We start from the raw sequence: 23,189 nt of genomic DNA on the forward strand, positions 1-23,189 counted from the left end.
TAAATTGTGTTTGCCAGTCTAATAACATTAAGGCTAATATGGTAAATGTAGGCAGCAAATGTATCGTCTCTCTGAGTCTTCAGAGCAGCATGAATATGTATGGAGACATCCTTGGCCTCGCTGCTGATTAGGAAAAGTGGAATAAATTGGTGGTTGGGCTGCATGTTTTTTTAAGCAAAATACAATATTAGGTTTCCGTATGGAAATATTACACACGCATGCACGTGCACACACACATACACGCATGTATTTTAGTCCTGATGCATTCAAGAGGAATTCTTAACTTCTGAATAATAGCGTGGCATAGCATGCAGGATCATCATTTGGCCCCTGACAATTTCAATTTTTTTTTCCCAGTGTGTGTCTGAGTGTACACATTAGCATGCATCCATACTGTATGTGGATGGATGTGTAGGTGTGCAGGAGATATTGGAACTTTCCTGTACACAAATTAAAGCTTGTTTTTAAATTTTCTTTTATTTCTCATGGAAGATTTCTCAGACTTCGGGTGTAATTCTTGAGGATACATAATTGTACATTGATTTTTTGGTCTGCACAAACCCTGACTTACTTCAAAAACATCACTCTACAGTACCACTAGTGTACTAATAATAATAAAAATAAAAAGACTCCACAATGCTTTGTTGGTTCATAAAATCACATTCAAAGATATGTAAGTTTAAAAAAAACTATAGACGGTTAAATTATGTGCCTTTAGGTGGTCATTCTGTGGAAAAGGTAGAACAGATTGATGCTCTGACATAAAGCAGCACGTGTGAAAAAAGCATGAAGAGAAATAGGACAATGTGAAACCTAGATGTACTTTTGCAGTTATTATCCAGCCCATATGCCTCATTGGGCCACAACAATAGTCATACTTTGCAGTGCCTTAGGATGCAGAATCACGACTGCATGTAGATGCTGGCACCCAAAAAGATTTCCTGCTAGCCTCCCCTCAAGCCAATATTTCTTAATGAACCAAACTAAACAGATTTTTCACTAGTCTTCGTAGTCCGTCTGTCAAACTGAATGTACTGTAGCTGTCTCCAAATGTGCACAGACATCAGATCTCAGAAACACCACAGCAACATGCAACGAAAATATGCTGGTGTTGGTAAAAATGTAGTTTGCTGTGCTGGTGGAAGGTTTATTTTAGGATATCTCTTCCATTTTCCTCTGACACCTGCGTCATCCTGCTGTCTATACTCTATTTCAGTCACTTCTGTCCTCCACTCGCACACCTCTCCCACACATCCCACTCTCCACCACTCATTCTTTCCTTCAGTCACTCCATCTCCCTCTCCCCTCCCTTTGCCCTCAAACCCTCTTACCGCCCTCCATCACCGCTTCTCTCTAAATGTCCTCGTCTTTCTTGTCCTTGTTTTATGCAGCATTTTCTATAAATAGATATATATTTTTTAATCCATGTTCATCATTTATCCTCCGCGGCTCCAAATGAAATGCACCAGAAACTAGATATAAAAACAATTTGGCTTTTCCCAGGCTTTTCAGATTTTATACCCTCAAGTCACACTATCCATATTGTGTGTGTCTAAGTGTGTGTGTGTGTGGGCACACTTTCTGCCCCCTATTGGGGCTGAGGCCAGTGACACCCTCAGGCCTGTGCTGTCCAATCCCCTCCATGCTGCGTTTCTATAGGATTGAATTAACCTCCTGCCTCTCTTGACAATGCACATACACATAATCATCCAGTCTCTCACACACATACTTTGTCTATGCCAATCACCTTTCCCCCGTCAAGGCTGTATTATTAGCTCGGGGCACTTTAGAAACTATCATCACTTAGACTTACCCGTGGGAATCAACTGACTAAATGCACACAATTTGTTTATTTATTTTCTTAAAAAGAATCATAGACAGAGCTGTACATCAGTGGCTGCAAAGGGAGGACAATAGGCACAGTATATGGAATAAAATATGAAATATTCTGCTGATCATGTAAAATTTACTGCATTGATAGTGTTTTTTTGACCATAAGAGGGCAGAATGTAGAGTAATAGAGTCTGCGAAACACATTTCAAAAATAAACTTGGCTCTCTGAAATTCTGCAGTATCATTTTCCATTCCATTTTATTAATTTATTTATTTATTCAATGGACAGGTACAATGCTAATTGATCAAGAGAGAAGAAAACATGTAAATGAGCCAAAAATGCACATTTCCATCTGTTGTCCCAGGCCAATTGTTAAAAAAAAAACTTGAGATTTATTACTCTGAGTAAGAAAAATTAATAGAAATGTCCCTCTCAGGAAGTCACACAACTTTTCTCCAACAACTTTTTGCATCACGTCTCACACAGTCAGCACTAAAGTCCTCCAATCAAAATTAATTTCCAGAATTTTTTTAATTGTTGAATTTGTTGCTTGAATTTCCCTTGGGATTAATAAAATATCTATCTATCTATCTGTCTGTCTGTCTGTCTGTCTGTCTGTCTGTCTGTCTGTCTGTCTGTCTGTCTGTCTATCTATCTATCTATCTATCTATCTATCTATCTATCTCCAGCGTGGCTACTACAGTCTAGTGTTCGTACTGTAAACTGAGATTACAGCTCAGTAACTTAAACCCACCAGTGATGGCTGTGGTCACTGATGCTCTGTGTTGTGTTGCACCTGTAAGCAAACCCAACCCAGTTTGCTGCACTGAGGTTAAACTTTATCATAGGTGTAAGGTTGTCTTGACCTCAGCCAGCTATAAGTAAAACTCAGTAACCCCAGTCTGCCTGAAGTCAGATATTCTACACACATTCATTACCCCAATCAAAGAACTCTTATCTGACATGTTGAGTAGAAGGAGCACTTCTTCCAGTGCTGGTGCTGCAGAAATGATTCCGGGCTACAAAATGTAGCCTTGTTGATTTAAGTCTGTTAAATATTTTAGGCATCAGTCAGCAAAAGATGATGTTCAGCTGCTTTGATCATCAATGTTACAGCACTCGTGTATGTTAGTTGTACAATATGTAACGTACTGATAGCATCAGAGTGTCATTGTTGGGCTGATTTATTTGTTATATCAATGATAATGTGTCATATTACTACTGTAGCATATGCTTAAGTAAATATATAATATATAGAGAATAAACAGAATAAAGCAACATTTCTATAAAGTCACACTTTTCCAGAACTTAATTTGAGCGCTTTTTCTTATTTTTTTCTCTCACTCTGAACAGTGATAAGTTAGTGAAACTGTTGTGTTTTAAATAGTGACATGTGTTATTAACATGCATATAGGCCCTGGTAAGCGCTAATTGCTTTTCTGAGAAAGAGTAGCTGCTGCATATCAAACCTTCCAGCTGTATATTGGCCACTGGTGGGGGATTTAAAGTGCCACTAATTCACTGGCCACTGACACGTCAGACTATTTATTAAAGTACACTAACTTAATGAATGGCCCATAGAATGGAGAGTTAAAACATTTACTGTCCTAAGAGAGAGATCGAGAGCAATAGACACAGAAAGAGGATGGGAAGAAGGGGGAGAGCGGAGGGGGGGAGAGAGGAGAGAGTGAGAATAAATGGCCCATCGTATAGAGTTAAGACGTTAAAAGTGCAAATAGACAGCTGACCCTCTTATAGCTCGCACATGCAGCACAAATGCACGCCACCACCGAAGCCACTTTACACCCCGTGTGATAGAGGGATGGGGGAGCGAAGGGGGCCGGAGAGGGGAAAGGATGGAGAATGGAATGACACAAGAGGATGGGATGGTGGAGAAATGGAAAAGAGGCGAGGGATAGAAACGAGGCAAGCGGGCGCGGCTGATTTATGGTTATAGTGAATAAGATTAAAAGAAAGTGAATGACAGGAAGGAGTGAAGGCGAGATCAAGGATTGAGTGACAGAGAGAAAGAAAAGAACAAGTAAATCATGGCACAAATGTTACAAGCAGAGTGGTCTGCCGGTTAGCATGAGAGATAAGTAAGGCTGTGTGTAATTTGATGGAGAGGGGGGTCAATGGAGAGCAAGGAGAGAAGAAAGGATGGTAAAGAAGAGGAGACAAAGTAAGCAGAGAGTTGTGTCACAGAAAAAAAAGTTACTCTTTATTGTCCTCTTGTTGTGTGTGAGAGGGTTCTGGATTTAACATTCATCATTAGTTAGTTCCCTAATGTTTGTAATACTCAGGAATATATGTTGTGTAGCGCTTGTGTATTTTCCTCCATCTGTTCCCATATGTGTGCACCAGTTGATTTGTCACTATGTTACTCCCCTTATCTGTGTTTCAGTGTGTGTGTGTGTGTGTGTCTGTGTGTGTGTGTGTGTGTGTGTGTCAGGGGAGCTGGATGCTGTGAAAGGCCATTACCACCGTGAGTCTATGTCACTAGGCCTGTGAAACCCAAGGGATCCCCACCACTGATACAAAGGGATACAGGGATAAAACACACACATGCAGCAAAGCGACACACACATAAACACACATATATATACGCACACAGACACACCCACATGTCTCTGTCTCCCTCTCTCTCTCTCTATATATATATATATATCTGTCTGTACATATATGTGTGGGAGGGTTGAATAGCCCCAAAAACAGGCCTTTGAAACGCCATCAGTGAGATCAGTGCGAAGCTGCCACACATTAGCACTTCACAGGTCACATAGCCTAAAACAGATATGGTCACCCTTGGAGACCGGCCCTGTTTGGCACTGTATTAGGAGGTGAAAATCACATCCAGACTTGCTCTCAAACCCAATAAGAGGCTCTCTGAAATGAAATCTGAGCCCAGCCTGAGGTCTGAATGGAAAGTCGATTTGTGCAGCTGTGTTACTTGTATGTTCCACATAAAATAAAAGAACAAATTCTGGATTTCTGAAGATAGCAGCAAACCCTTCCACCACTACTTGACAGCAGCTCTGCATCCTCTAAAACAACCAAACTAAATCCCGAAAACAGGCCACAATCATTGCTCTGGTCTTCTTCAAATGTCAGATTTTGCCTCTCCTTTAATGACAGAATTACTGCGACAAAAGCTTCTCATCAGCTCTGAGCAATGACAAATGCACTTCCAATCATGTCATCTAAAAGGTTTACTTCCAAAGGCTGTGTAAGTTTTAACCAAACTTCCAGAAAATCTGGAAAAACAACCAAATTTTAAATGAATTCTAGGAAATGGCCATATAGAGGCAATCAACTGGTGATACTAATTCTTCAGTTGGGTGTCATTATTCAGTTGCAGAAAAAGTGGCTGCAGAAATCTAATATAATAAAATACAGACCAGTCAAATGATCCAAAATGATGAGGAAACATGTCTTCATATTTTTTTTCATGTATGAATTTGAGCAAGAGTCCCCACAACCTCATAAATGATTCGCAAGTTTCCATGGCACTTTGTAGCATGTTGCTTTTTTGATGCACAGTGTTTTCTACCACAGACAAGCATGAAAAGTTCTACAATTTGAAGTTTTTAAATTAATAAAAGTATTGGCTCTGTAACCTTACATAGATTTGTTTGTTTTATTTGAGTAATTTGTAAGGTACTTTGTATTCCAGTCGATCTACCTATATGTAATGTTATTGTTTTAACACATGTAAATATCCCTCATTAAACATGATAAAGCCAGAAATTACACACAATCTCATGTAAAGCTGAAGCTACACAATGACTGAAAATTCCAATAATTTTACAAGATTTTTACAGTAGTTTTTGGGGGCACCAGATGTCAGATTTTTTTTTTTTTTTTTTTAACAGTGTTGATGGAAGCCCCCAAAGATACAGGAACATCATGGGATAAAAAATACAGTAATATTCAATAACTGAACAAAAACTTTTGTAGCCTCAATATTACACGAGATCCTGTGTATTTTGGTGCTTTTTATATAGTACATATATAGTATGATAGACAGTCAGATGAACTCTACAAAACTGGACACATCACCACAATTGAGGCTATTAAAATCCAAAATGTCCCTCAAGTTGTGAATACACTTTCCTTGAAATTTTACCTCATTTACAGTAAATTAGAGTAATGGAGTTGTTTGAATAAAAAAGTTCCTTATGCTTTGGATACATTACGTTGTGCAAATCTTGGCAACCTTCACCTCATATCTGCAAGGCAGCTTCTGCAGCTGTGTAGACTAATGGTGTCATTAGGCGTTTTGGGCAGCTATAGCTGTACTTCTCCAGTAGAAAAGTGAAACTTTATGCATGCAAATGTAGAACAAAATGGGGCCGAAAATTTAACCCTGTGGGACCCCAAAAAGAATGTTAGTTGAGGATGAATCACCGACAGTGACTGAAAAAGTCTTACCAGTGAGCCGAGCTTTAAAGCACTGAAAAAGCCATCACAATTATCAACAGTGACAGATCGGGGTTATATCCTCTTTTTAGTGCTTGAGTTGGACAGTCACAAAATCCTGTGTCATTTATTCGTCAGTTATGCTGAGTAGAGCAAAACAGAGCTGTGCTGACTTTTATTTTCCCGTGTACAAAGACAATCCAACCGGTGTGAATACTGAATTGAGAAAGTGAAAAAAAAAGAAAACGAGTTAAAAAAAAAATAGAAATACAGTAGGAGGAGATTATGGGAGAAAAGAGGAGATAGTACAGCAGCGAGATAAAGAGATGAAAGGTGCTCGGAGAGAGACGGCGATGGAAGGGGAGATGTAGATGAAGCCAGAAGGTGGAGGAGGAGAAGAAAGGAGTTAAGTTGGCCATTAGCGATGCGGCATGTGGAACCCACTCTTACACGCGTTCCACAAGGTTAACGATAAGAGCCCCTCGGCAGCTGAAATGCTCAAGTAGCTTTTATTGTATCATAATAATGAATCAAAGATAAAATAAAATAAATGAACTCCAAAAGGCGAGCAAGTAAAATAAAACATATGTGCAGAGGGGCTGAGTGACCAGGCAGCAGCCCAAAGAGAAGAGCTCCGGAGATATTACAGGGAAAGAAAAGGGGGGTGAAAAAAGGAATAAAAATATTGCTCTCTTTTCCGCTAATATCTTCTTATGTCATCTGGTTGAAAAATATTTGCCTGCAGGTCAGGGCTCCCCCTGTTAGGAAAAGGCTTCTTAAAACGCTTCACAGCTCTCTGCTACATTAAATATCTGGCCTCTGCATCCCATTTACTGCTGCTGGCTCTTAGGGGGGCAGAGAGAGAGGGAATAAAAGGAATGGATGGTGAGACGAGGAAGAAAGAGGGACGTCTGAAAGGGAACAGCGAAGAAGAGCGGATGCTAATTATTTGAAATTTAAAGAGAGAGAAGGCGTCTGACAAGCTTATGTTTGTTTTTTTTTACTCTTGGTTGCTTATGATTTTGCAGGACCCATTGTTTTTTAATGTTGTGCACAGCATGTCTTAATCTGTGTGTGTGTGTGTGTGTGTGTGTGTGTGTGTGTGTGTGTGTGTGTGTGTGTGTGTGTGTGTGTGTGTGTGTGTGTGTGTGTGTGTGTGTGTGTGTGTGTGTTTAGTGCCCTTGGCAAGAGCAGGAGATCTGGTCATTCAGAATGGACAGTAGTTAGCCACCCACCGGAGCAAGCTGTTCCCACTTCCTCTTCCCTCCTCCTCCCCCCTCTCTCCCCTTATTTTCACTCCTAACATTCATTCTCTTTCGCTCTCCATCATTTCAAGGCAACGGCAGCTGAAAACAGCTCCATAAATGCATAGCTGTGTGGTCTATGATTCTGAGAAGTAGCATCCTTGCCTGGCTGTAGTGGACAGACAGATGAGTGTTTGGCAGATGACTTATTAACCTCCCTCCTGCTTTGACACCCGCTGCTGTAGTTCCCTTCAGCAAAGCACTAAAATGCAACATAAAACAAAGCCTATTACAACAAGAATTAAAGTGTAGTGGCTCTGTGAGGCTGTGCTTTCGCAGAGGGATGCTCTGAGCTAACATCAGCATGTTAACATATTTAACAATATGCTCATCATTACAACGTTACAATTTTCTGATTATGATCTGTATGTATAACGCTTCGTATGCTCACCGTTTTAGTTTAGCATGTTGCTTAGGAAGCCTCTGCCAGTCAGTGAGTCAGTAGGATACATCATCTGGTAACCACGAATGCTGACCAATATTGCCATCCCAGGAGCGGTGCTGGCAGCGTATCTAAAAGCGACTGATCATGTTTCTTGCACTTCTTGGCCCACTTGGTTGTGTAATGTGTTTGTTTTTGTGCATAACTGGATGATTTAGAGGGCTAATTGCTGTCAATCATGTTTGATATTGTTGGTCATTTTTAGTATTCCTACAGCCAGCTGTTAATTTGACCCTTCTGTTGCTCTGTTCTCCACTTTGGTTCTTCTGAGAAAGACATGAGTTCCCTTAAAAACACAATTTATGAAATTGTGAGGCGGGTATCTACAGTATTGATAATATGCTATTTTTGATATATAGTTTTCATCATGGACTATGTGTAAAATCAGGCTATTACCGATGTGTAATTCATGCGTGAGGGTGATTCATCACAAAATACCATAAACTTCACTCAGTTTCACTACAAGATCAGAAAAAATAACTTTCTGATATCAACAGCTGTAAAACAAAAGAATAAACCTTACCCCTCACTTTAATAGCTGTTTTTAAGTAAGCATAAGGACTGCCTTTGTAGAAGAGAAAACAAACATTTTTGTTGAACATATTGTCTGTCAGCAGTTAAGACTGCTGCTATTACCACTGAAATAATGAGTGTGTCTCTTCTTGCTGCTCTCTACGCCTCCTTGGCAATGAAAAACTAACAGCTACTTTTATTTGTTTTCCTATTATTAACTTTGTTACTAATAGGACAAATAATAAACAATAGCTCAGGTAAGAGCTTTATAAATGCTGTAGCCGCCTCTCCAGAAGTGTTCCTGGATTTCTGTTTATCTGCTGAATCCTGACATAAATGATGAAATGATGTGCTAATTGCTCACTATAAGGGAAACACAAAAACTCACAAACAACAAAATAATGCGAAGACAATCAGAGACACAAGACAGATTTCAAAACTGGAAGCCTGGTTTTAATTGATATTGCTCTACTGTAATAATCCTGAAAGGCATAGTCTGGAGTAACACATGTAATGTTTCAACCCATAGTAGTTTAAGTTACAGAATCATAGGTCTCTCTTTTTGCATTGAACAATATATACAATGTGAAATAAATACATTTACACAAATGGACATTATTGTTGCAGCACACTTGTATGATACACGTCACAAAAATATACAGGTAATTGTTTATCTTTTTTTTTTTCATTTACTGATGTGAAGCACATCTAAAATCTACGGACATGTTTTAATAACACTACAGGGTCTTCTCTCGTCCACAACTCTTCTCCACCGCTCCAGGGTGTTTTTTAAAAAATCTTTAAATATCCCTTGAATCCAAATGTTCCCAAACTTTGACTCTCCTTAAATATTTCCTTCATATTCGCAAATTCAGACTGCAGGGGAAGCCTGCAGCACGAGTGGCAGTTACATTTGGGGATTAAATACAACTAAGTGACTAAACACTGCTGAGCTGTAGATAGACACAGTTTGGCCTTAGCAGTTTTCAGGGGCAGCTATGGAAGATGGACAATCCGGTTTTGTCACTATGGCTCAATAACTTGTCCTTCTGCTCCAACTAAACTATTGTTACATGGAGTGTTTGTCACTAATGGATCCAAATGACCCAACAACATGATGCCCAAAGTGCATCTAGGTCAAACTCTGCAAAAAAACAAAACAAAAAACCCAGACAGTCCTTCTTCCACTGCTCCTCATGGAAATACCAGCTTTGTTTGTTGTTATTTATGTGACTTTAACACCAACTGCAGAATCATTCTAATAGATCCATCAGCATGTGGATCTATAACCCAACACAAACTTGTGCAACTCTTGCCTCATCATTGTACTGTCTTTAAAATATTGCTTTTTAACAAGAAAAAAAACAAGGTAAAACCCTTCATCCTGTACATCTGAATAACACTGTGGCTATGAGCAGCAAGTTACATCAAAACCTCGGAAAGATTCACACAATCTCCCTTCTGATTTCTGCTGGTCAGATTTTTCTTTTCAGGCGTCTGAAAAGGCCCCAGCTAGCAAGACAAAGGGGCACCTCTGGGAACCATTTCCAAGTCCAATTTCAAACACAACTATTAGCCAGATTCAGCTCAGCGTTAATCACCTCAGGGAGACCGCGTCACATCTTTCACCGTGTCAAACTGTTTCGTATACAGGATCGGTTCGACAACTGACAACAGAGTTAGAGAGAAGAGCACCTTTCTTTCATAAGTTGTGAAGATTAATGTACAGTGGATGGTAATAAATACCGTCTTTCTGACAGTGTTCTAAGTTACAATCAAAATAGGAAATTCATCTTCGTCATTGGGAGCTTGATCTACAAATATCTCACGTGCACCTGTGAAATATTTTGTCTGTATATTTCCCCTCTAAAAACAACAAATGTCTGCGTTTAAGACCTTCGATGAACCCTAGAATATTTGAATTTATGGTGTTCACAGCGCAGCATCTGAATCTAGAAATCTGCATCATGAGGAACAGTAAGAAAATGTTCATTCAAAGTTGGTAAAAATTTGAACTTAACTGTTTAATTTTGCGGCTCAATTTTACCAGAATGTGGACTCATGTCCCCGTAATGGATGAATGTAAAGTGTACAAAAAACAGCAAGTGCAAATTAAACATGTCGAGCATTTTCTTTGACATTTCTTCCCCATCAACTCACACCAAAGCTTTTCACGGTTTGTTGTAAAGCAAGATATCTTCCAGGAAATAAGCTGAAAAGGGGGGGGGATAAAAGAAAGTTTCTCATCTTCATATTTTCTCTTTTTGCCTGCTGAAACGGTAAAGATAATGACTGAGCTGAGCTGTATGGAAGGCAGTTATGTACAGCGAGTTTATCAAAAAAAGAGTCACCTACAGTTCTGAATTACTCAAATGTCCTTTTCATTTCAGCATTATTTAACCTAAAGATATACAGTATATTGTTTATTCTACAGGAAAGTTACACAAAGGATCCCTTTTTAAATACTTGTTAAGGTGTTTCTTCATTTAGATACTAAATATTTAATTATTTATGTATAGTTTGGTAAAGATGAATACTGTAATTTGATCCTGGTGGTCTAGTTAAGTTTCTAGAAGAAGAGCCTTATATCCGGTTCGGTTCATTGAGAGAGAATCCGGTGCCCAGACCCCCAGCGGACTGATCCGACAGACAGACAGACAACATGGCCTCTACTCTACTCTGTGTTGTCTAAAGAAGAAGCACACGGCACAAGAACGGGAATCACCACAAGAAAAAATTACACAGCAACGCCTTAGAGGACTCAACAGAGGAGGAAAGGATCAAACAGAAAGAGGACTTTAAAACGGAACAAAACAAAAAAAAAACAGATAAAACCAAAGAAAGAGTTTCTTTTCTTGATAGAAAAAACAGCAAACATGAAACACACAGGCTGAACTACATTTTTTTTCTTTTTTTTCTGGATTTTGTTTCCAATAAAATGTCTTATGTTAGAATTATAATCTGTATAATTTACAATATACAATGTTTAAGAAGGCTGAGAAAATACCCCTTACTAATAATACTGATGTTTGATACAGAGCATGTGATGTTAGAGATCAACTACACTTAAACTGCCGCACTCCTCAGCTGTGACAAGTTGCCATTTTATATTAGATTACACTGTCATCTAGATTACACATTTTGGCATTCTTATTCGGCTTTAGAAATTACATAAATCAAAGACAGAAAAAAAACACCCCTCAACTGTCTACCTGTTAAAGCTGTGATCAGTCAACCACACAGTATACAATCTTGCTATAAGAATGAAATCAGCGTCTCTTCGTTTGACTGTGGAAGACAGCTTCCTGTCAGCTCAGCTTTTCCTGATTTCTAGAGAAACCATTTGAATTTTAACGAGCAACCGTGTTGGTGTTGACGGTTAACAAATGACTCCAAATCACTGTCAAATAAAACGATCATCATTTTAAAGTCTGTTACACTTAATTAAAGTCACATTCTAAATGACTCCGCTGCATGTCACCTGTTCACTCTAAACAAACGGAGCTGCTTGTTAGCTACCAGCTAGCTAGGTAGCTAACAAGATCATATTTGAGTTTAGGAATATCAGTAAAATGCAACTTAGTCTGTGAGCCTCTTTTTAAAAAATATTTGTAGTTGTTTAGATGGTAAATGGAATATAGAATCAACGGCTTAACAGTTACAAGGCTTAATTTTTCTTGAAGTGTAACAACAGGAAAGCGGGTAGCAAGCTAACAGGAAGCAGCCAGTGCCACGTCATTTGGTTTGGTTGATATTTTGATTTTCCTCCGCACCCATCTACTGTAGATTTCACCAGGTTATTTCCGATGGTCCCCGCTTTGGGTCGCATGGCCAAAACAATTTTACACCATCAGGTGCAAATGAGCAAAAACTGTGTTGTGTTGAGCTGTTGGTTTTAAACAAAGAAGGGTCTTTTTCTTAAATGACGTTAAATGTGACCGATGAAAAGAACTTGGTCACAAGAAAGGTGCAAACCTCAGAACATGTGACGTTTTTGTTTGTAGCTGCTTCTTTAACCCACTCACCCAGCATTTTTTCACACAGCTTTTATGTGAAATCAGCAGTAACATCACATCCCGACATTCCTAGTCTGTATTTTTCCTGCCTATACGTCACTAACAAAGGAAATGTTGACTGTTATCTAATAGCTTATGGCAAGTTACACAGAGAAAAAGAGAAGCTACAAATTCTCCTCCAAATCCTCGTCCTCTCTCTCCCAAATTTAAGACTGGCACGTAATGTTAATATTGCAGACTTAGTCCATATGCACAAACCCTTCCTTTAAAAACCACTATTGCTCCGAGTTTCTAAGATAAACGCTGATTTGTTAATACATTATTACTTGTTATATTTTTATATATATATGATAATTGCTGAAAGTGGTCAAGCTGATAGAAAAAAGGAAAGACATATTGATTGATTCAGTTTTAAGAAGACAATATTAATAACAAAAACAAAGCCATGTTATATGTCATATACAGGATGACAATTATTTACAACCCTAATATTGGTATCACCGCTAAGATTATTTTCAAGGTAGAAATTAAGAAAAAAGTCGAGGAGTTTCAAAGCAACAGCAGTTGTTCTTCAGTCAGTTTTGTCAGCACACCTTTCCTTCTGGTTTGTATTGCATTTAGATGACTGAAGCTCCCCCTGCACTCCCTGAATGAATCACAAAGATATCTCTGTACTGACGCAAGAGACGAGCTGGAAGTTGTGAACACAACGGGGCGAGGAGGGTAGTACTGAGGTGAAACTTGGTAGTTTTTGGAGTGTGGGTAATGAGCATGGGCTGGACTATTCATTATAGCACATTGACAGACTGAAATCTCTACTGACTGGTACGTGGAGAGCTGCAAACCTGGGCCGCTAGGCAGCTAAAAATGTTTCAAATAGACATGCAAACACAGGAGGGGGGTTTGACAGAGCATATAATATCACAGAGAATGTGAACATTATCTGTCTGTTAGCCAAGCAGGAATCCATTCTTGACAATATAGATCAAGTTTTGCTTTGATAGAAGCAAATAAAAAGTAATATTTCTACTGTCAATCAACCACACCTCGAGTGGCTAGAATATTTGAAACCGTTTTTAGCTTCATCAAGTGTACAAACACTGATAATATGGTAATACTGACAGGTTTGGGAGGCCAGGATCACCGGTCCTCAGCAAATACAACAAATAGTAAAGTTGTAGTTGACATAGGGGAGTCATGGGAAACCAGGAGCTGAATTTAGGGAGAACTGTAAAGTGTTTACCGCAGTTGTTTCCAATCCTGGTCCTTGAAATTCTGAGCCCTGCTGGTTTTCATAATTAGCAGAAAAATTCTTAAATAACTGTTAGACCGGAGAACCAGCGGTACTCTTGAGGCCCAGGACTGAAAGCCACTGGTGGCTCAATCCAGAAACAGTTTTGGGTTATGACAGTTAAGTTTGCTGGCATCCTCTGAATGGATGGTTCCATTCTTTGGCAGGGCAAATCTCCTCTTCTTTTCTTTCTGTTCATCCATCCAAGTTTCATTGTACATGTACTTTGACAACAAACGTCATTAATATTTCCTCGGTGTTCTTTTTTTTCCCCCCACTCGTTCTCTTCGTGAACACTTAAAAAACTCTGTTGGGGGAAACGGTGAGGGGAAAGGAGACACGAGTGCAGTCTTACAGTCTCTCAGAGCTAAAATGAAGAGTTTTCAGTTTCTTTTAAATATGTCCTCATTTAAGCATTTGTCATTAATAACATCTTAATCGTTATTAAATGCATAAGTGTTTTGCCATTGTCAGCGTTGGGATTCACCGTGGTAACTGCTGTTAAGTAATTGTTAGGAAATATGTTCCCTTGCTAACAGTGGGGTTATGTCAGTGTGGCCACAGCGCCCCCCAAACGGATGATCAAGTGAGTGTCTTTTTGTCAAAGACAGTGGTGGTTTAGGGTTCAGGTAGGAGGTTTAGATAGCTTCTTTATTCATAGGGGGATTTGTCAGCAGACAAACTTCAGGGACATATTTCTGTGTGTGTGTGCGTGTGTGGGTGTGAGAGAGAGTGTGTGTGTGTGCGTGTGTGTAAAAGAGCAAGAGGTCATTCAGAGTTGTTCAGTTTGAGTTGCAGCTCAAGTGGTTCAGACTGGCGTCTAGCTGTCCTTTCATCTATCCCTTGTCCTCAGACCTTGGCTTCCAGCAGCTCCAAGAAGAGTTTGTGCATTGGGACTTTGCCATCCTGCTTGATGCTGTAGAAGTGCTGCACGGCCTTGGTGGAGGTCTGGCGGAGCAGGGGGAGGGTCATGAGCAGCTTGCCCGCCCGGCGGGGATCCTCCTGATGCTGGGAAGCTTCATAGTCCTGCAGGGCCTCATGGAGCACATCCTGGAGCTTCTGCACTGCATCCACATCTTCAATGTGCATGGAGTCTGGAGAAAGATGACACCAGATGTATGATGAAAATGCAAAAGAAACTAACTGAGCAGGCACTTTATTTTATCCACATTCAGTATTGCTCACAGATAAAATCTAAAATAAGCTAAATTTCCTATGGAAATATGACATTATGGTTTGTTGATGTTGAAGAACATTTGGCATTTGAAAAAATCTCCTTCTTAAAACAAATCCAGTGTCCAAGTGTGCAGCAGACCCTGAAAGTTTAGCAGCATAGAAATCTTCTGCACAACTTTCAGAGACGATGTTTTCAACAGTGTGCGTCCTTCTCAGTATCTGTGCCCCCTCTGTCTGCTGTGTTACTGAGCCAGTGTGCCAAACAGGAGACATGTTCAAGATTCAATCCAAAATCCAAACAGGAACAATTCAGAGATGCTCCTGTCAACCATGATTTTGGATTGGAAATTCTCTTTTCTATTAATGTATATGTCTGCTGTAAAAGTGCAAAATATTTTCATTTTCTTTTGAATATAGATAGTTAGTTATAGAATTTTGCTAAAAAACTATTTTAGCAGCATTAACAGTACAATCAAACACATACTTCTACTCTTTAGTTTAGAACAGTCCCCTAAAACATACATACTCTTGCTGAAACTAAATCCGGGAGTGGGGCTTTATACTCAGAGGCTGCTCCTTTCTCTTTCTTTAAAGTGTGGACCTGTGGGTGTGATGAATGGACTGGCAAAGAGACGAGTGGGTGGAGAAAAAGAGATAGACTTATAGAATGATGAAGAGATGAACAACTTAGAGTTTGTGTGTGCGCATGTGAGTGAGTGTGTGTGTGTGTGTGTGTGTGTGTGTGTGTGTGTGTCTCTGTGTGTGCGTGCATAAGACGTGGCTGCACACATGTGTAATCTCTCTTTGAGCTGGCATGTAGGTGTGTTCAGGCATATGTGGCAGTAAAGGCTGAGAATGTCCCTCAATAATAATGCTCCATATTGCTCCTTAGGGAGGGAAAGTCTTAATGTGAGCTGGCCTTTAGCTCTTAACCTTCGATCAATGTCTCCGATCAATGACTACATGCATGTTAAATAATAATCACAAGACAACTATTGATAGTGCCCCCCTCCCCACACACACCCACTCACACACACAAAAACACACGTACACACACAAAACAGATCTGCCGAGCTGATGAGGCCTATGAGAGCAAGTGTGCACATTAAAAATGCCAAGTATTTCATACATAAATGCAACAACATAATCACTCCACATAAACTCTCTTTAAGCTGCATGGAGTGTTCAGATAACAGTGTTTGTGTGTCTGTAGGTAACTTTTGCTACAACGTTTCATCCTCTTCTTATACTGCCAAGCTACTTCACTTTTTACTATCTTCTCCAAATCTTTTAAGATGGTTGTGTCTTTGGTAGCATCGCAGGTGTGTAGTATTAAACACTACAAATCCTACCCATCATAATTTGTGGCAGTTTTATGGAAAGTGGTGATGTGCACGTGTGATGTGTCTATATCCTCTTTTTAGTGGATTCAAATGAAAGGATTTTAAATGCCTTCCCTCTTAGTTTAGTGTTACTGAAGCCTGTCAGAGCAGTTTCTAGTAAAAAAAAAAAAAAAAACATTCTGCAACTGAACCAAACACTCCTCACTGCGTACTTGTTACATATAAGGCACACACATGCTCATACCATCCACATGGAAACTAACTTTGGGATTGACAGTATGGACAAATGTGAAACCTAAAAATGTATTTATCAAAAAAATTCAACATAAAATGTATCAACAGGGTCATATACAGACAGATGTGCACAGTAACACAATCAAATACACAGAATTGGATCTATGGAGTGTAATGCATGTATCAGTATGCAGGACCAGAGCAGTCAGTGGGCTGGATTCTACAAGGATCAATAGAAAACTTAGCTTCCATTGGTTCCTAGATTTCCTATTTGTGGGCCACTGTTCAGGAATTTTTCCATACATTGCTACCTATTTTGCTTTAATGGAGAGCAGTAATGATGCAGGGGGAGGGGTGGAAGTCCATTAATTAATGTTAATGACTTGAATTTAAGTTAACATTTTTCTTTGTACATAGAGAAATTGTGATATACTGTGCATAAAATATATATGAGTGTGGATGCTGTGAAAACAATTCTCTTTATTTTAATCAATCATTTTGGACCAAATATGTAACTGCCCTTCATATAGTATCGCTTCTAAATTAATATAACATAGACTTTTAGCATAAAATCAATGTCAGTCACAATGACAAAACAACTGCCATTCTCCTCTTTATTTCTGGTTTGTAATAAGTGCTTTCCTGCAGTGAACAGGCTCAAGTTAAACTGAAGTTTAATGAATTTCACACTGTTTTTGATTCGTATTGTGTGTTTAGTATTTAAGCTGGTAGACATGGCTTCTGCCTGTGCTGTGACCCACAGTACACTCACAAGTAAAACAGCAGACGTTAATGAGCACGAGCACATCAGGCTGTTAAAACGCACATGTTAACATGGAACCCACAATTCACGTACACACAGAAATGAATGCACACACAAGCGCGCGCACCCACACACAGACACACACGCACGTGCCTCCTGTTTCCCATGGCTAGTTTAGCTTTCTTTACATGTGGGGCACGTTTGCTAACATTTCTTAAGGCTTGGCTTCATTAATGCAGACGATTAGCATCCTGTGAATTAATTAGTGTCAGTGCCCTTCAAAATGCTAATGCTAGCATTCTGTTGTCTTGAAGAGCAGTTAGAGTCTGGGCAATGATACAAAGTTCTTATTTGGGCGTCAGCTGTTTCAATTTAAATCAGTTTAAAGAACAACTATTTGAAATGTGAATTTTCTTAACAGTGATGTAAGCTTTCGACAGAAAAAAAAATAGACAATAAAACTCAAATTCTAACTGGACATTTACATTATCTGTCATTCAGCTACATGTCCAGCAAATCTCTGGTCTTCTGTGTGAAACTGACATTTATTCTTTTGAGGAGTTATTTTGATATTCCTGACATGGTATTACAAGAATAAATCAAAGAAATATATCGAAAAAAATGTGCAGAGAGATCTCTTTAAATCAGATACAGCTGTCATTTTGTCATGTTAGAAGGCAAATTATCCATTTGGTATAACTTTATCTCTGTATATGATGGTCATATATCTCCTCCTTGCTCTTCTTATATTTACTTTCAAACAAATGTATTATATATTACTTGCGTACATGTAATTATTTAAAATAACTAACATTCAATTTTTGTCACCACCTTGAATTCTAAAAAAATTCACACAATTTTATTACATAACATTGATTGAATGATTAATATATAAATTTGTCAAATAATTTGCAGATCTATCAATTGCAACATAGTCAGAAGCACAAGTCAGATGGATACATCTCTAACTGGATGACAATGAAAAATTTTAATACAAGCTTTATGATGTTGACATTTGCTGCAGGATAGTTCAGATCAAACATGTATACTTTTCCTTTTAATCTGCTTGTGTTTGCAATTTTGAGAAAGTTCCAATTCAATTAGCATTGAGAATTCACTTCTCTGTAAGTATCGGCTGCTTTTTATCCTTGAAAAGATCACAGCTTATTGCTATTATTCAATTTTCCATGTAATGGCTGTTGACCAAATATTTCATCACAGTCATCATCAACACTGTTGTCTGGAACCAGTGGGTTTTCTTAAGCAGCATTCATAGACCAACAGACATACCTACAAACATGGACACACACATGCACACGCATAGGCAGAAGCAAGAGATTGATTGTCACACAAAGCCCACAGGAAAACTATGCGTCAATATTTTCTGCATGTGCAGAACAGTATGTACTCTATGTGTGCGGGGAAACATTTTTCCATGGTTCACATTTGGATACACTAAAGTTCTACTTGACAGTGTGTTTATGTATATGTGAGAGAGATGAAATGGCATATTAGAGCGAAACTGTGCACGTGACAGTGTATATCTGTGTGAATGTGTTGGATAAATGTGTGTGTTTGTGTGTTGATGGTGGCAGAACCAGAACAAAAGGCCCCTCCCTCCCTATTCAAAGCTCTCCCATTGCATTCTCCCATTTAAACACATTGTATCGACAGCTCCCCCCTTGTAATTAAAGAGTACTGAAGAGCTGGCCGGCTTCCAAGACAAAGTTCAAAAGATGGGTCATGGGAGGAAGAAGGCGTGTGTGTGTGAGAGCGTGCGTGTGTATGTGCGCGCGTGTCAGTCAGCTGTCGATGCAGCTGGACACATCAGAGAGGGGGCTTTATCGACAGATTTTGGGTTCTAATGATTTCACCTTATTTAACAGGCATCTGAAGAGACGACTATGCTAATTGTAAAAGAGATGGCCACTTTATTTGGGGGTGGGATTCAGGTTGCACATGTGTGTTTGTGTTTGCGCTGCACATCTGGTTGAGTATGCATACATAAAATATTTGTCGGCATGTTGTGCCAACTAGAGTATGACAAGACAGCTCTGTGTAGCTTTAACTGTGAAAGTCGGAGGCTTGACAATTGTATGTGTTAGAAAAGAAAAAAATGCATCTTCTTGCGTGTAGGTATGCGTCATGTATCGCAGTTGTGTGTGTTTGGATGCAGAGTACTGAAATAAGTCCTCTGATGGTTCAGCTTAAATGAGCCCCGAAGGACTGGAGATTCCTAGGATTAACTCTCTTCCACCAGTCAAACACAAATGTGCAGACAGACAAAAATATCAGCTGAGTGAAGAATTTCAAACCTGAGTTAGCCAAAGCAATGGCTTTGAGAGTGACGAATTCCTCCTTCTCTAGTTTCATAGCTTTGTATTTCTTGACCAGCTGAAGGATGGCATTGTTCAGGTCCAGAAGTCCAGCGAGCTTCGACTGGTCCTCGTCCATTATGTAGTCCTCAGCGTACACCAACTAACAAAAAAAATACAGAAAAGTGACACTGCAAATAAAATGTGTATTTATGTATTTCCTAAAAGCAAGAAACAAAAAGAGAAGCAACACTTACCTTGTCTTCAAAAGACAGTGAACGATACACAACACGCAGAATCAAGATCTCCATCCATGCACTCTGCAGTAGACTCATCTGGTCTGCCAAAGACAGCGTGGAGAAACCTGGAGAAGAGAGAAGACAGAAAAGAAAAGCAAGAGAAGGATTGTTAATACAAATGATTTACCTTTAGTCACAGCAATGACTTCAGTAGTCTGTCTTTTACGATTTTTTTTCTCTCAAGGAAAAAAGTTCTAAAAGAGAACAATTCATATTAGTGTGTTTCTGAGAAGCATGCAGTGTTTCGTATTTTTGGGCTTATTTTTGGTGATACCGTTTCTAATACACAGCCGTGATTGTAAAGTAAATGGATGAGCATTTTTAAATGTAACAAGGAAGAAAGGAATGAAAAAGATGACAATAAAGCTGGTTCTGAAGGTAGTGAGAGGGTCAAGATCGTCTCCCCTCCATTCCAAACGTGGCTACTCTTCATCCATCTGCTTGACCACAATCCTCCTCATCCTCCTCCTCTTCTTCCTCCTCCACCTCACTCCCTGGTGCCTAGGGCTATACTCTGGGGAAAGGCAGGCCTTATCTCCCCCTGACACAACCTCCATGGATCAATGCTGGCCATCGCTGCTGCGCCGCTCAAATACACACACTAATTGCTGCTATGGCCTCAAAACTCCTGCTTTCTCCAATGTCAATCCATGTCTTTCTATTTGCTTACATCTATATCTGTCTCTCCAATCACAATCTATGCTTTTTTTATCTGTCAGTGTACGCCTATGACTGATCATGTGTGTGTCTAATTCTTGTCTCACCTTTTTTCCATCCATCTTGATATATCTCTGCCTGTGTGTGCTGTCTGACCTGGTATACCTGCTACACATTTTAGCCTGCTGCATTTTGATTGTATTGTTTTAATTATATATTTATATATATATATATATATATATATATATATATATATATTTTTTTTTTTTTTTTTTTTGTTAAAACTTAAGTGCATTAGTCCCTTGCTTGCTGTCTGTCTCTCCCTGTCTTACTCTTTCTGTCTCTTTAATGGAACACCTGCCCACTCACACCTTTCCTCACAGCTGTCCTCTCCTCACACACCTGTCCATTCGCACCTGCCTGTCTGCCTGTGTGTGTGTGTGTTTTTGTGAGTGCAAGCCTACACAGGGAAGGCAAAGACAGTGGGCCATGCGAGCACACCTGTCAGACCTCGCCGCAGCCCTCCAGTGTGTGTTTGTGTGTGTGCCGGAGAGGAGAGGAGCATCCTGCCAGGAGAAGCAGGCAGATGAGAAGGAAGATATTTCCTCAACAACATCTGCTGCGATGTGCCTCCTCTTGAGAAGCGCTGTGCAAGACTGAGTGTGTGTTGGTGTGTTTGTGTGCATGCATGTGCGTTAGGGGTTCTTATCTCGCAGTGTGTTGATGGGTAATGGCAGGCGTCTCATTATGTCCAGGTTGCGGGCTATTGTTGTTTGTAATGTGCTCTAATTCATTCTATCTACAACATCTCCAGCACACAAAGATAGACGCTGCTGCGCGCATGCACAGATACAATATCACATATGCATAGACACAAATGCATAGGAACACACTGGAATGAATCCAAATGTGTATGATTGATACACACACACACACGGCACAGTGAAGGGAGCAGTATCGTTGCCAACTGGCAGTGTCTTCTTCTACTTAATGAAATCATCAGAAGGGATTAGAGGTGAATTTCTTAAGGGGGTCTTTGCACACATGCACACACACAAACACGCACACGTACACACACATCTCATTCACGGAGACAGATGTCTTTAGGGGGTCTCTAGGACTTCACCACTCATTGTGGGCAGGGGAAATATGCGCTGGCACTGCTAAAATTAACACACATACACTTAGTGAATCTGTTCAACCCTGGGGTCGAGTGAAGAGAAGACGACATGAGTGAGGGGTTAATATCATTTAATGGTGTCACTGGTGGTGTGTTTTAAATTGTCTGTGTGTGTGTGTGTGTGTGTGTGTGTGTGTGTGTGTGTGTGTGTGTGTGTGTTTTCAGCGCTCAGGCATTGGGAGCAGAACTAAGGGTTCAATCCATTCACTCACATCCCTCTGGTGGAATTTGATCCAGGGCCAACGGGAGCACACATGGCTCAAGAAGTAGGCACAGACACACACACACACACACACACACACATGGATTCACATACAACCACAGAACTACAAATGCACTTAAATGCAAGATAGGATAATTGCAAATGACATCTACAAAGTGTCTTGCATGCCTTTCTGTATATTATTAATAGGGTTTTCACATATCCCCATCAACAAACACCTCCCTTCTAATTACACATAAAGTGCACACATACATACACACACAACACACACACACACACACACACACACATACACACACAGGAAACACCAATAATTAAAACCCCCGTGATTAATTTATTGAGCTGAAAGTGCAGCTTTTCTTATTGAGGCACATCAATGATTTTTATCAGGATGAGGTCTGTGTGTGTGTGTGTGCGTGAATGTGTATATATTTATAAGTGTGTGTGAAACCATCTTGGGAACATGCGTATGCTTATATTGTGCATTTCAACACAACATACAAATTTGCACTTTGAGAGTACCTGCTTGTTGTGTCATCAGCATGTTTGTTTCCTGTGTGTATGCATGCATTCCCATACAGGTTTCCACGAGCCTCTGCATGTGCGTCTCTATCTGTGTGTTTGTGTGTGCATGTGTACCTCTCCCTGTCCCCTCCCCACCAGCCTGTCTGCGCCGTTCAGCCATCCAATGCCTCTTATCTGTCTGATTAATAGGCGGCCGGCTTCAGGACAAATTAATTAACAGATAACGCCATCTCTCCCTTCTTCCCTTCCTCCCTTCCTCCCCTCCTCTCATGAAGCGATCGATACAGCAGAAGAAAAGAAACATCAATGGGAATTTAGTGCTGATGATGGAGAGAGAGAGAGGTATTGATGGAGAGAGAGAGTGCAAGAGAGAGTGAGACAGGGGAGAGAAGAAAGTAAAAGGGGGAGAGGTGTTAGAAGAAGAGATGGTGGTGGTGGTGGTGGGAGGGGTGGAGACCTTTCTTTCATACCTGTGATTTCACTTGACAAAAGAAGGTTCCTTATTTGGCTCTAATTACATTTCCTTTCTGCCCATTGTTGATAAGGCATCTCGTAGTGTGTGAGGGAGTATGGGTGTGTTTGTGTGGATGCCATTCTGCCTGTGTGTGTGTGTGTGTGTGTGTGTGTGTGTGTGGACTGAGCTGTACGTGCAGTA

General features: G+C 39.9%; 1 protein-coding gene across 8 annotated transcripts in view; it reads right to left on the minus strand.

The window, feature by feature from the left end:
• Positions 1 to 8,943: 8,943 nt before the first annotated feature.
• The window catches only part of esrrga (estrogen-related receptor gamma a), a 153,851-nt gene continuing 139,605 nt past the window's right edge, over positions 8,944 to 23,189 (minus strand). For all 8 annotated transcript variants that reach the window (XM_055011366.1, XM_055011371.1, XM_055011354.1 and 5 more), the window contains 3 exons: positions 19,908 to 20,014; positions 19,651 to 19,813; positions 8,944 to 14,913 (listed from right to left, as the gene is read on the minus strand). In XM_055011366.1, the coding sequence (XP_054867341.1) occupies positions 14,669 to 14,913; positions 19,651 to 19,813; positions 19,908 to 20,014 (515 nt within the window). In that variant the 3' untranslated portion in view covers positions 8,944 to 14,668. The remainder of the gene's footprint in view (positions 14,914 to 19,650; positions 19,814 to 19,907; positions 20,015 to 23,189) is intronic.

The sequence above is a fragment of the Amphiprion ocellaris genome, chromosome 1, assembly GCF_022539595.1.
Source record: "Amphiprion ocellaris isolate individual 3 ecotype Okinawa chromosome 1, ASM2253959v1, whole genome shotgun sequence".
Lineage (NCBI taxonomy): Eukaryota > Metazoa > Chordata > Actinopteri > Pomacentridae > Amphiprion > Amphiprion ocellaris.